The sequence below is a fragment of the Pteropus alecto genome, unplaced genomic scaffold (assembly GCF_000325575.1).
Source record: "Pteropus alecto unplaced genomic scaffold, ASM32557v1 scaffold77, whole genome shotgun sequence".
Classification (NCBI taxonomy): domain Eukaryota; kingdom Metazoa; phylum Chordata; class Mammalia; order Chiroptera; family Pteropodidae; genus Pteropus; species Pteropus alecto.
Genome location: NW_006440820.1, coordinates 1,107,076 through 1,118,511, shown reverse-complemented (window position 1 = coordinate 1,118,511; position 11,436 = coordinate 1,107,076). Strand labels below are relative to the sequence as shown.

The 11,436-nt window shown below is 37.4% G+C and overlaps 1 protein-coding gene across 1 annotated transcript in view; it reads left to right on the top strand.

Annotated features, from left to right (window-relative positions):
• Positions 1-11,436, top strand: part of EFHC2 (EF-hand domain containing 2) — a 172,215-nt gene that overhangs the window by 132,304 nt on the left and 28,475 nt on the right. The window contains exons 12-13 of the mRNA XM_006917910.1: positions 5,757-5,954; positions 7,675-7,767. Coding sequence (XP_006917972.1) covers positions 5,757-5,954; positions 7,675-7,767 — 291 coding nt within the window. The remainder of the gene's footprint in view (positions 1-5,756; positions 5,955-7,674; positions 7,768-11,436) is intronic.

The window sequence follows — 11,436 nt, the reverse complement described above, 5'->3', positions numbered from 1 at the left end:
GATGAGGTCTGAGGGATAGCAGAAGGGAAGACATATCATGTCAGGTCTGGTAGGCTATCATGAGGCTTTTCATGAGACTTCGAGAGAGATGGCAAGCCCTCAGAGGGTTTTGAATGGAGACATGACATCTGACTTACATTTTTGTAGTATCATCCTGGCTCCTTTGGTAAAATAAAATTCTCTGAGGCAAATGGTCTTGGCCAATTTCACAGAAGGGGAACACAGGCTCAGATATGTTAAGTAATTTACCAGAGTTCCCATTAGCGAATTAGTGGGATTGGAATTTTAATCTAGAACTGTGTAATTTGAAATCTCACACTTTTCTTACTAAACCACACCACCTCCTAATTGCAAGCAGGTTTGTGACCCAGGCTGGAGTAGATGATTTTCTTAGAGTCTGCAATTACCTTTTTTCCCCTTTTTTCTAGAGTTTCTTGGCTTCTATGGAGAGGTTACCATGTTGCACAACCCCAGGGGACACCATTTATACCATAAATATAAAGTGTACTCCCTGGAGGTGGGCAATGCCCAACCAAAGTGGCCATATGTAACGGCCTTTTTCTCCAGTGAGGTTGAAGAGCTTTGTAAATGGTTTTGAACTATGATTAGGCTGGTAGCAAAATCTGTTTGGTCATACATTTCTATTGGCCCCACTTTGATGTATTTTTCCATTTCTCCTCCCTCTGACACATATTCCACCAGCCGCCTCTTTCTCACTGTCTGCTGTCTGGGACCACACTAGGCTGGGATGTAAGTGATGGTAAGGCAGGGTTTTCTTCTCTGTATGGGCAGCTTAGGCCAACAAGCATAAGAGTAAGCCTGAGAGGGAGTATATAGGATGTGAACAGGGGTGCCTGGCTACTGATTAGAGGAAGTGAAACACATTTTATTTGATGAATATAAAATTGAAAGAAATGATAAAGGGCACTATCTAATTGTCATGAAAATTATGACTTGGTTTAATTTAGGTTCAAGCAGATTTTCTTCTAAGCCTTAGATCCCAAGGCTTATACTCTTGAGCCCTTGTTTACATTGAAACTAAATTTTTTCAGTTTGTATGTAAGAAAGTTCCCTAAGATTCAGAACTTTAAAATGAAGTTTTGATTTACCATTGCTTCAGTGGGTGACTTTAATGGAATTATGTTTTGTAAAACTGTTTAATGCATTTCATATTTTAGAATTCTGCAGTTACCTCAGTATCCTAAAGCAGTTGGCATTGTGTTTTGGAGTATTATGACTTTAATTACAAAAAACAGGGAAATCATGGTAGTGTCTCTTATAAGATTAGCTAAATAATATCATATAATCTATATAAAACTTTAGTGCCAGGAACATAGTGCAATGTTGGGTAAAGGCAAATGTGGCTTGCCATTTGAATCTTTGAGATTAACAACAGTAATCACAGAACACCAGATACAAATGCATTTTTAAAAGCTGCTGTAATTTTATTTATTTCCCTTGAATGATTCATCAGGAAGTACTGAGATCAGACTTTGCTCTTAGACCTTATTTCAGATTCACTTTGAAGGTTTAGGTGAGGAAGGGCTATGTTTGATTGAAGTTGGCTTTATTTCTGTGGCTGCTGCTAAGCAAAAATGGAATATGTAGAAAACAAGTTGGTGAGTTAAACATAGAATTAAACATAGAATTACTATATGGCTCAGCAATTCCATTCCTGGGTATATATACCCAAAGAATTAAAAATAGGTGTTCAAACAAAAACTTGTACTTGAATGTTCATAGCAGCACTATTCACAATAGCCAAAATGAGGAAACAACCCAAATGTCTATTGATGTGTGAATAGATAAGCAAAATGTGGTATATTCATACCGTGGAATATTATTCAGCTATAAAAAGGAATCAGGTACTGATACATGTTACAACATGGATGATCATGAAAATACTATGCTAAGCAAGAGAAGCCAGACACAAAAGACCATACTGTATGATTCCATTTATATGAAATATCTAGAATTGGCAAATCTTCAGAGATAGAAAATAGATTACTGGTTGCCAGGTGGGGAGCGGGCTGGGGGAAGGAGTAAGATGAAGTGGCTGCTTCTTTGGAGTGCTGAAATGTTGTGGAATTAGATAGAGGTAGTGATTGCACAACATTGTGTATGTACTAAATGTCACTAATGGTAAATTTCATGTGTATTTTGCCACAATAAAATAATGGAGTGTGCTCCTTTTGAAAGGATTCCTAATTCATGGTGAAGTCCATTAAAAGTTAACAGGGTAGAGTGAGTCCTAAAGAAGGGGCACATGGCAAACACGGGGGAAAGTAGTGGCAGCCACTTGAATATTAACAATAATAGGCTTACATTTCCTCTTGTGATCCCCAGTGCCAGGACCTGCCTTGCTTGGGCGCAGAGGCCACACCGGCAGCTGCTCTGGGGCCCCTGATGTCCTGCATGACTGAGGACAGTTTAAAGTCTGAGGCAGCTTGTTTGAAACTCTCGCATAAAGCCATAGAATACTGAGCTATTTAAAACCCAAGCATACAGAAACCCAGCAGATATAAATTTTAATTGCAATGAGGCCAGGATAATTTCATTTTATCCAATGAAAAGGAAAACAAACTTTTATGACCTGGTAGTGCTAAAAGAAGTTTAAAGGTGCATGGAAAGTTTCTAGTTATTGCCACACACATTCTTTTCCCTGTTCCTTGGGCTCATGCCATTTGTTCTTCTTCACACCATTTTCTACCCTCAAAAGGCAAAAGCTTTTAAGTGTTTTTTTTCCTTTGATGATGAAAGTAATGTTTGACTATTACATTTTTTTTTAAAGTAGATATTTTATATACATATAGAAATCTCAACAATCAGGGATAAAGCTATAGATATTTTGGCATGTATCCTTCCAGTCTTTTTTTCTATGAATATACATATAGTGGTATCTTTAGTTTCGCTGGAATCATACTGCATTCATCAACATAGCACGGACATCTTTTGCACTAATAAATACAGATCAACTGAACACTTTTCATGGTTGTATAGTGTTCCCTTTTATGCATGTGTCATGATCGATTATTCCATGACCAGTGTTCTAAATGAGCTGGGAGCTCTCCTTGGAGTCGTTTCTCTGTGGTCACTTAGTCTTCTGTCAGAGATGGTTGGCGACTCAGGGTTTCTGAATTTATTCTCTCTTATTTACACTGGTTAGTCATAGCCCACAAAACAGAGGTCAAGGACAGTAAAGGGAATTAGAGGTCTGTATAAAATCAGCTCCGAACCTACTACCTTTAGGAAATTTTCCCTGACTGAGCCCCACTCCATCCAGTCACTCTCTTCTGTGTTCCAACAGAAGAGGGACACTATAGAATGCAGGAGCATAAGCTTTCATGACATTGGTCATATGCCTTAATATTTCTGGGCCTCAGTATTCTCAACTGTAAAATGGGGACAATATTCAAAATATACAAAGAACTCATACAACTCAATAACAACAAAAAAACAAATGGTCCAATCAAAAAATGGGCAGAGGACCTGAACAGAAACTTCTCCCTAGAGGACATACAAATGGCCAACAAATATTTGAAAAGATGCTCAATATCGCTAGCTATTAGGGAAATGCAAATCAAAACCACAATGAGATACCATCTCACACCTGTTAGAATAGCTATAATCAACAGAACAAGTAATAACAAATGCCAGAGAGGATGTGGAGAAAAAAGAACCCTCATGCTTGTGGGACTGCGAATTGGTACAGCCACTATGGAAAACATTATGGAGGTTCCTCAAAAAACTAAGAATTGATCTACCATATGATCCAGCAATCCCTCTACTGGGTATTTACCCCAAAGACTTGAAAACTCATATCCATAAAGATATTTGCACACCAATGTTCATAGCAGCATTATTCACGGTGGCCAGGACATGGAAGCAACCTAAGTGTCCTACGATAGATGATTGGATAAAGAATCAGTGGTACATACATACAATGGAATATTACTCAGCCTGAAAACCACATGATATCACTTTTATGTGGGATATAAACCTAAAAGCAACAAACGAATGGGACAAACAAACAGAAACTCATGGACATGGACAATAGACTAGTGGTTACCAGAGAGGAGGGAGAACGGGGGAGGGGAGAGGTAGACGGGGTAAAGGGGACAAATATGTGGTGACAGAAAGAAATCTAACTATGGGAGGTGAACACAGTATAAACATATATATGCCTTACTGTTAAAGTTTACGGCTAAAACTTATTGGATTTTGTTAACCAATGCCACCATAATAAATAAATAAATAGATAGATAGATAGATAGATAGATAGATAGATAGATAGATAGATAGTAACATGAACCAATAAAATAAATAAACAAATAAAATGGAGATAATAGTACCTACCTTCTAGGCTAAATAAGATGATCCATGCCAAAAGTACCTGGCAGCAGAGGACTGGCACATAGGTAGTACTCAACGAATGGCATGGTTTCTTATTATTACTCAGTTTATTCAAGTGGCCCTCTCAGTTTGTGGTTTTGAGAACTCATATGTATGCTTGGACAGCTCAAATAGATTGTAGACTGAAAAGTTCACATGCCAAAGTGACTTTAGAGTGTTTTCCACACCATGAGCCTCCGGCCAATATGACTAATTGGTTATCTGACCTAAACTGCCTTGCTGCAGTTGTGGGATCTTCCTGGTTGAATTTGACCTTCATTTCCCATTTAAAAAGGCAAAGCAAAGCAAAACACAACGAAAACTCCAGAAACCCCGAGAAGTGGATGTAGGTGAAACGCAGTTCCTTCAGATAGGTCAACATCATAGTTGTGAACTTTCCTACACTCTTAAGGAAATTCTTGACTAGGAGAACTTAGAATTATTAAATGATAGTGGTAATGACAAGAAATATATAAAAGAACTAAAAGCCATTATTCTGAAAGACCAGTCTATAGCAGAAGAGAAAAATAAAGACTTGTATTCCCTCTTTTATTCATGATTTTCAGGAACTGAATTATTTCCAGTAAATAAATTTTCTAGATGGTGGAAGCTTATTCATTTAACTGCTCTAACAGTTTGTATTTTAACTATTTTGATATAATGATTTCTAATGCATGCTGCATGGTTTATAACTTTCATATAGAGAAAAAAACAATTCAGGCAATTTGTTAGGCTTTGAATTCTTATCATTAATATGTTATTGTTGTTATTTTTTTTATGTCTGCCAAATAATCTCAATGTCATTTGCCTTCTAAAGACTCAGACAACTGTACCCTTACACAGCTCTTTTCACTTTTCACTTTTTCATTTTTTTTCTCATTGGCAGGGTGTGTCAGTTTTTACTACAGAAATGTGCATAATTGCTTTTCCCATCTCCAAAATATCTTTCTAATTTACTGAGTTATAAATTTTATACCCTGGGAAACCAGAACCCTAAGTCTGTTACTATTTTGTGTAAAATAAGATTAATAGGCATTGAATGAAATCATATATTTAGTGATAGGTTTTTTGACCATTCAAGGACTTAAAAAAATTTACTTCCTGATTGCAGGCTGTTATCTGGTAGAAGTTTGACTCTGGGCAAAATGCCATTTTATTTATAAGCTATATTACTTATGGTTTTCCACTCTAGCACTGGTGTCTTCCTGTTGCTCATAAGTAGAGAAATTAAAAATTATACATCTTCTATGCTAATGGAATTTTGGATTTTTTTTATAAAATGGGATTTTGGGTATTTTTAGTAGAAAGAGAAGTAAAATATTCTTAGATATAATTTCATGAGAGTTTTTCCCTTTTCTTTACAGAGACATAGTGATGACTATAACTGTTGGGAAACTGATAGAACAAGAACTCGTAACCATTGCCCGTCACTATGGGGTGCCTGAGGACCCATGTCCAGATACTAATACCCTAATTGCAATGGCCCACGAACAGCTTAAGAAAAATTTTTTTGAGAATTTTGAAAGACTCATTTATAGCTGTGTGTATCAAGATCGAGAAAAGTACGCTTTCATTTTATTGATTCTAATAAATCATTTAAGTTTCTGTGAACCTGAGTAATGAAAGAATTTATATTTAATCAAAAAAGGCAAAAATAAAATTGACATTGTCTCATCATACTACACTGTTTAGCAAAGCCACCTTAAATCATTTTTGAGAGTATCTGGGTAAAAATATTTCATAGTAATGGTAAGCTTTGTTTGTTGATGGAATAAGGGAAAGCCCTGTATCTTCAAAAGAATAGGATACCCCTTGCCATTTTCTTTTAATTGGTTTCTAGAAGATTTCAACTTAAACATAATGAATTAAGATGTTAGAAGGTTTAATTATGAGATGTCTTCTTAAATTATTTTAGTGATGTTTGGGATTTATAAATGTGACTTTTATAATATACAGTACAGGGAATTAGCAAGTAAACTTTCCATAGAATTTCTTTAAAATTATTTCTTGAAAGTAATGAAGCTTAGCATAATCTATTTCTAGTACATTTATCATGTTCGTACTGAGCTTTATTAAGTCACCATTATAAACAACTGGAGCCCATCTTAATGTTTTGGTGTTCATTTTACTCACAGACCTGATAGTGAGGGTGGGTGGGGAGTACTCATCTGGAGTTAGATAATCTTAGTTCTAACTCTAGCTTCTAATTTTGTTACTACACAACACTGCTATCTCTCTTCTGCATGACCCTTTCCCTTATCCCCAAACTTGAAGTCTGTACCCAAGTGGCCAGCTTCATACCCTAAATATCTTTGAAGGTCTTATAGTTTATCTTAATAGTGAACATGATTTTTTTCCTAATCCATATATATCCTCATGAGTTTTTATAAAGATGGTATTTTCTCTTGTATCTTTAAGCTTACCTGAGCCTCCCGGAGGATGTGTAACCTAAGCTTTGCTTGATCCTGGCCCTTCCTTCTACCCTGGTGGTAACCCTTCTCCAGGGTGAAAACTGCAGCCCTCCTTCACTAAAGGAATACCTCTTGGGAATAATGGGGCTGCCTGCTCAGACAGCTCTGAGGTTCTTCTAGATCTTATAAGCTTTAATTCTAGACATAAATATTCTCCCATCATTTTATAACTTCATTGCAAAGAAAGAAGCCCACTTTCTTTCCTGTTGGTTCTAATTTTGCCTGTTGCCTGAAAGAACATTGGCTGAGTTAGAACATTGAGCAAGCATTTCTGTGTCCCCAGCAGGCTGGGAAAAATTGCTATTGGGCTGCTCTGAAGAAACCATCTGACAAAAGTGAGGTGAATGTTAAAGCCCCAGTTGGGACTTCTAGGTTGTAAGGTTCGGGTCCAAGGAAAAGACTAGAAAAATACTCTCAAGTCATATAATACTTGTGTCAGAGGCTCTAGATGCCTGTCAAAATAAGAGATGTTTTCAAATATCAGAACCATTTTTGACTAAGTGGTCAAGAATGCAGATTGATTGCTTAGAGCGACACTCATGGCTGCAGCCTTAATAGGCCGTACTATCACCAACCAAGAATCTGAATCTTGATGGAAAAGCCTTTGTAAGAACAGAATCTGGTGACTTCTGAAATGCAAAAGTTGATGAAATACAATGTGACTTTTTCTTTACTGTGAATTCCAATACCAATTTTCATGCTTATTTCCATGTACGCATTTTTGAACACTATGTATTTTCTTTCCTATTTTGCAATTATTACTTGAGAGACCCCAAATATATAAAAGCTCATTTATTTTGTTTTAATCCAGAAAAAAAGTATTACCCAGCAAAGACATCAAAAGGCTGTGCAAGTCCTCCAGGTTACCTTTGACTGATGATCTTCTAGGATCCTTACTGTCCAAGTAAGTGAAATCTGTACCTTTCATGGGAATTGTCCTGCATATTTTTGTTTGCGGGACTTCCTGGTTTTACATTTACCTTAAATTACCTTTGATTTACCCTTGACTATTTTCATTATATTATTGATGACACACCTTTATTTAACTGTTACAAAAGAAAAAGTTATGATTTTGGATTTTATGAATTTTTTAGCTTTACAAAAAGTGCTTACTTGAAAGCTTTAAAAATAGGATTCGGTTTAGAGAATTTTTTGCACATAAATTCTCTAATTTGGGAACTACATAAACCAACCCATGTTATATAACATTCTTAAAGGAACATTTTTCAATCAATCATTACAAAGGATTATAGAGGATATATATATCCCTTAAAATGAAAACCCTTTCTTTTATGACTCTATAACATTTTATCTTTTTAACATTAAGACACAATTGCATAGATACAGATTCCTGGAATAAAATGAAAATATACAACTTCACTGGCTATGAGGACATTAGATGTAAAATTAAGGACAGATTTTCTGAAGCAGTAGTTCCTGATGGCTAAAGGCATGCCGTAGTAGGACCTAGTGTTATTAGTACAGGACTCTATCTTGCTAGAGCACCAGATGTAAAACATAGAGATTATGATGTCGCAAAAGGAAAGCATGGTTTCCTGCTTTCTAAAACATAGCACTTCTCCTGTTGAACCTGACTTTTGACTTCCCGGCACCACCCTCCTAACCACCCAGGCTCTGGTCATGTTTTATGCTTCCTACAGCATTACTCCAGCCCCTCCCCTCACATACTTATCTTGATAATTATGACATTTTGGGCTGTGTGCTAGCCATTGTTATCTTTACTTTGAATACATTATCTCAGTTACTTTGTGAGAACAACTTGGTAAGGTGAGAACTATTATCTTCCTATTTTGCATAAGGACGCTGAAATTTAGAGAGATGAGGTATTTTGCTGCAAGTCATATAGTCTAGCAGAAGAAGAGCTGCGACTTAACCCCTAATCCTCTCAAATGCACACCCCACCATTTTGAATTATTGTCCAAATAGACAGTAGATTGGAATATCTTGATAGTTCTACCTCCTTTCTATTGCTTGCATCCCCACTCTCTCTTCTCCATTTCCACTATTTTCACTCTTATTCTGACCCACATTTCTTCTTGATTATTTCAGGGCCTCCATGTTCTTTCTTTCACTAGTCTCTAAATTTTAAAATCCATCTTTATATACAAAATTTAAATACCTCTTAAGAGCACAAATGTCGTAGTGTCACTGTTCTCCTCACAAACCTTCTGTACCATCTCCGTGCTCGCTAAAGAAAGACAAAAACTCCTTAGCTTTGAATTACTTCTCTCCCTTCTCCATCGTGGAGCTTAGAGTTGTCAGTTGGAGCAGTATTCTCAATCAGGGGCTAGAATAGGGAGTCTTCACATGAGACAAAAGGAGAAAGCAAAGGGACATATAAAACTAAATCACATGTGGGAGAACTTAGGATCAAGGTGTCAGGAGGTGAATCAAGAAGAGGGCCAATTCAGTTGCATGTATATGTGCATTGGATTGATGTGAGGGTTACTTTCTAGACTGTGAGCTCTATTTGCTTTTATTTGCAGCATTGTGAGGGATACCTAGGTTATCCTGGTGTAAAGGACCTGAGATAAAGTATGCAGACCTAGGAGTCAGGGTTCTTCAAAGTTACCGCATTCCCAAAGCTCTCCTCATTCCCAATAGTCTAGCCAAATGGGCCAGTTTACATTTCACATGGATACCTCCTGCATTTCCACTTTTTTTACCTTTTCTCTTACTATTTTTTCAATAGAAAATAGCTTCCAATTTTCTTCATTTGCTGAAAGCTTGCTTTTCCTTTAATACTCATTTCAAGTAGCACCACATTTCAAGAAGCTTTCTTGGATATGCTTGGCTGACAGTGATTATCTCCTCCTAAGGATTCTTACAACACTATGTTTCTCTTTTTGTCCCTCACCTTGTAATCAAGATTTGTGACTTGATGTTTGATCTATTCAGATGCAGAGACCTACTTCTAACCTGTTTTATTTACTGCCTATAAACAAAGAGTATGTTGTTACATCTTGACAATTTTACCCCTACCTTGTCTCTTATATTCTTTGAATCTACTTTTACTAGCTGTTTGATTGTGTACAAGATTTTTTACCTGCCTGAAGCCCAGATTCCTTACCTCTAGAATGAGATAACAATACATGCTTCCTAGTGGTTCTGAGGATGAATTGAGATAACATAAAGTGCCCAGCACAGCAGCTGGTACTAAGGACTGATTGGGGACTAGGAAAGAAGTTTAAGTCAAGACACACGCTCTGACTAAGAAATGAACTGGAAGAAACCTGCGTCCTTCTAAATAGAGGAAGTCTTATTTGTAACAGTTGGACCTGAATGCCTTTCATATATTAAGCTGTCTTTTAGTCAGGAAGCTGAGGATGTTTATTCGATTATCTCTTGATGGCTTTGAGGATGAGTTATCCTAGAAGGTCCAGAATGTGGGAGCCTGAGCTCTGGAGGATCTAGATGTTTCTTATCCAATATTGGGGCCACCAAGTCATCACCCTCTCATTCTCTCAGCAGAGTGTTTTGTCTTTGCCTTTACAATTTGAAATTAAAGGCAGAAAGACTATTCCACAACATGCTTCAAAGTTGTCCCAGTCTCAGAACACATCTGCCACTTAGACCAGCTTAGCTTCGAAGAAGTCATCCCTCTGAGTCACTAAGTAGACCATGTTCAGTCTAACTTTGCCTCTAATTGTGCAATGACCCTTCTCTACACTCAGGGGAAACTTCAGACTAATCAGATTAGAAAATGTCTCATTCCCATTCTTCTCTCCCTCCAATGTGCCCTGACATGATTTGGGTCACATGCTTGGTGTTTTGCATCATCTTCGCAGATTCCTTTCACAGACTGCCCTAATTCCTAATGGGCCCATCAGCCTGCAGCTTGCATTTATATTCTGCATTCTTATTGTTCCCCACAGACTCCACAGGGCTTTCCAGAGCCTTGACCAGACTCGCTTTCTGCACAGCCCTCCTATGGCACACTAAACCAGAGCCCCTCTGGCGTCTACAGTCTCCCGTGGGAGGCAGGCATGGAGTTTGTTGAGGAGTTTGTTGATTTGGTTTAATGCACACTCTGCCCAGGGGCAGTTTTACCTGCCTTGGGATAGAGCTGGACAGCTGTCGAACAGCCATATAGCCCTGAATTTATATCAGGAGATGAAAAACAATATGGCTAAAGGTTTGAATGCTTCTTTTCACCCAGGGATTGTTACCCATGTGTTTCTCCTGACCCCGTGTTTTCGTACTAAGATTTCTCCTCTACTCCATTTCCATTTCTTGTGATTTAGTAGGCATTTTCCTTATTAGCACAACTCAAGCTGGAATCAGGGTTTCAAAATTTTTCTACATCCTGATACCCCAGACCCCATTACTTTATTCTGTGGTAGCTGGTAGGAGATCACCTTACTTAGAAATGAAGTCATTTCACTAATGCACAGAGCATCAGATTTAAATGTGCTATGTCGCGATACTATTACTCATTAATAATAGGAGTAACACTCTGTATTGACATAGTGCCAAGGGCCCTAGAATATTTTATAAATCCTTGAGCATATTAAAAGGAACATTTTAGTTAGTGGTAGATATGATTCCTCAT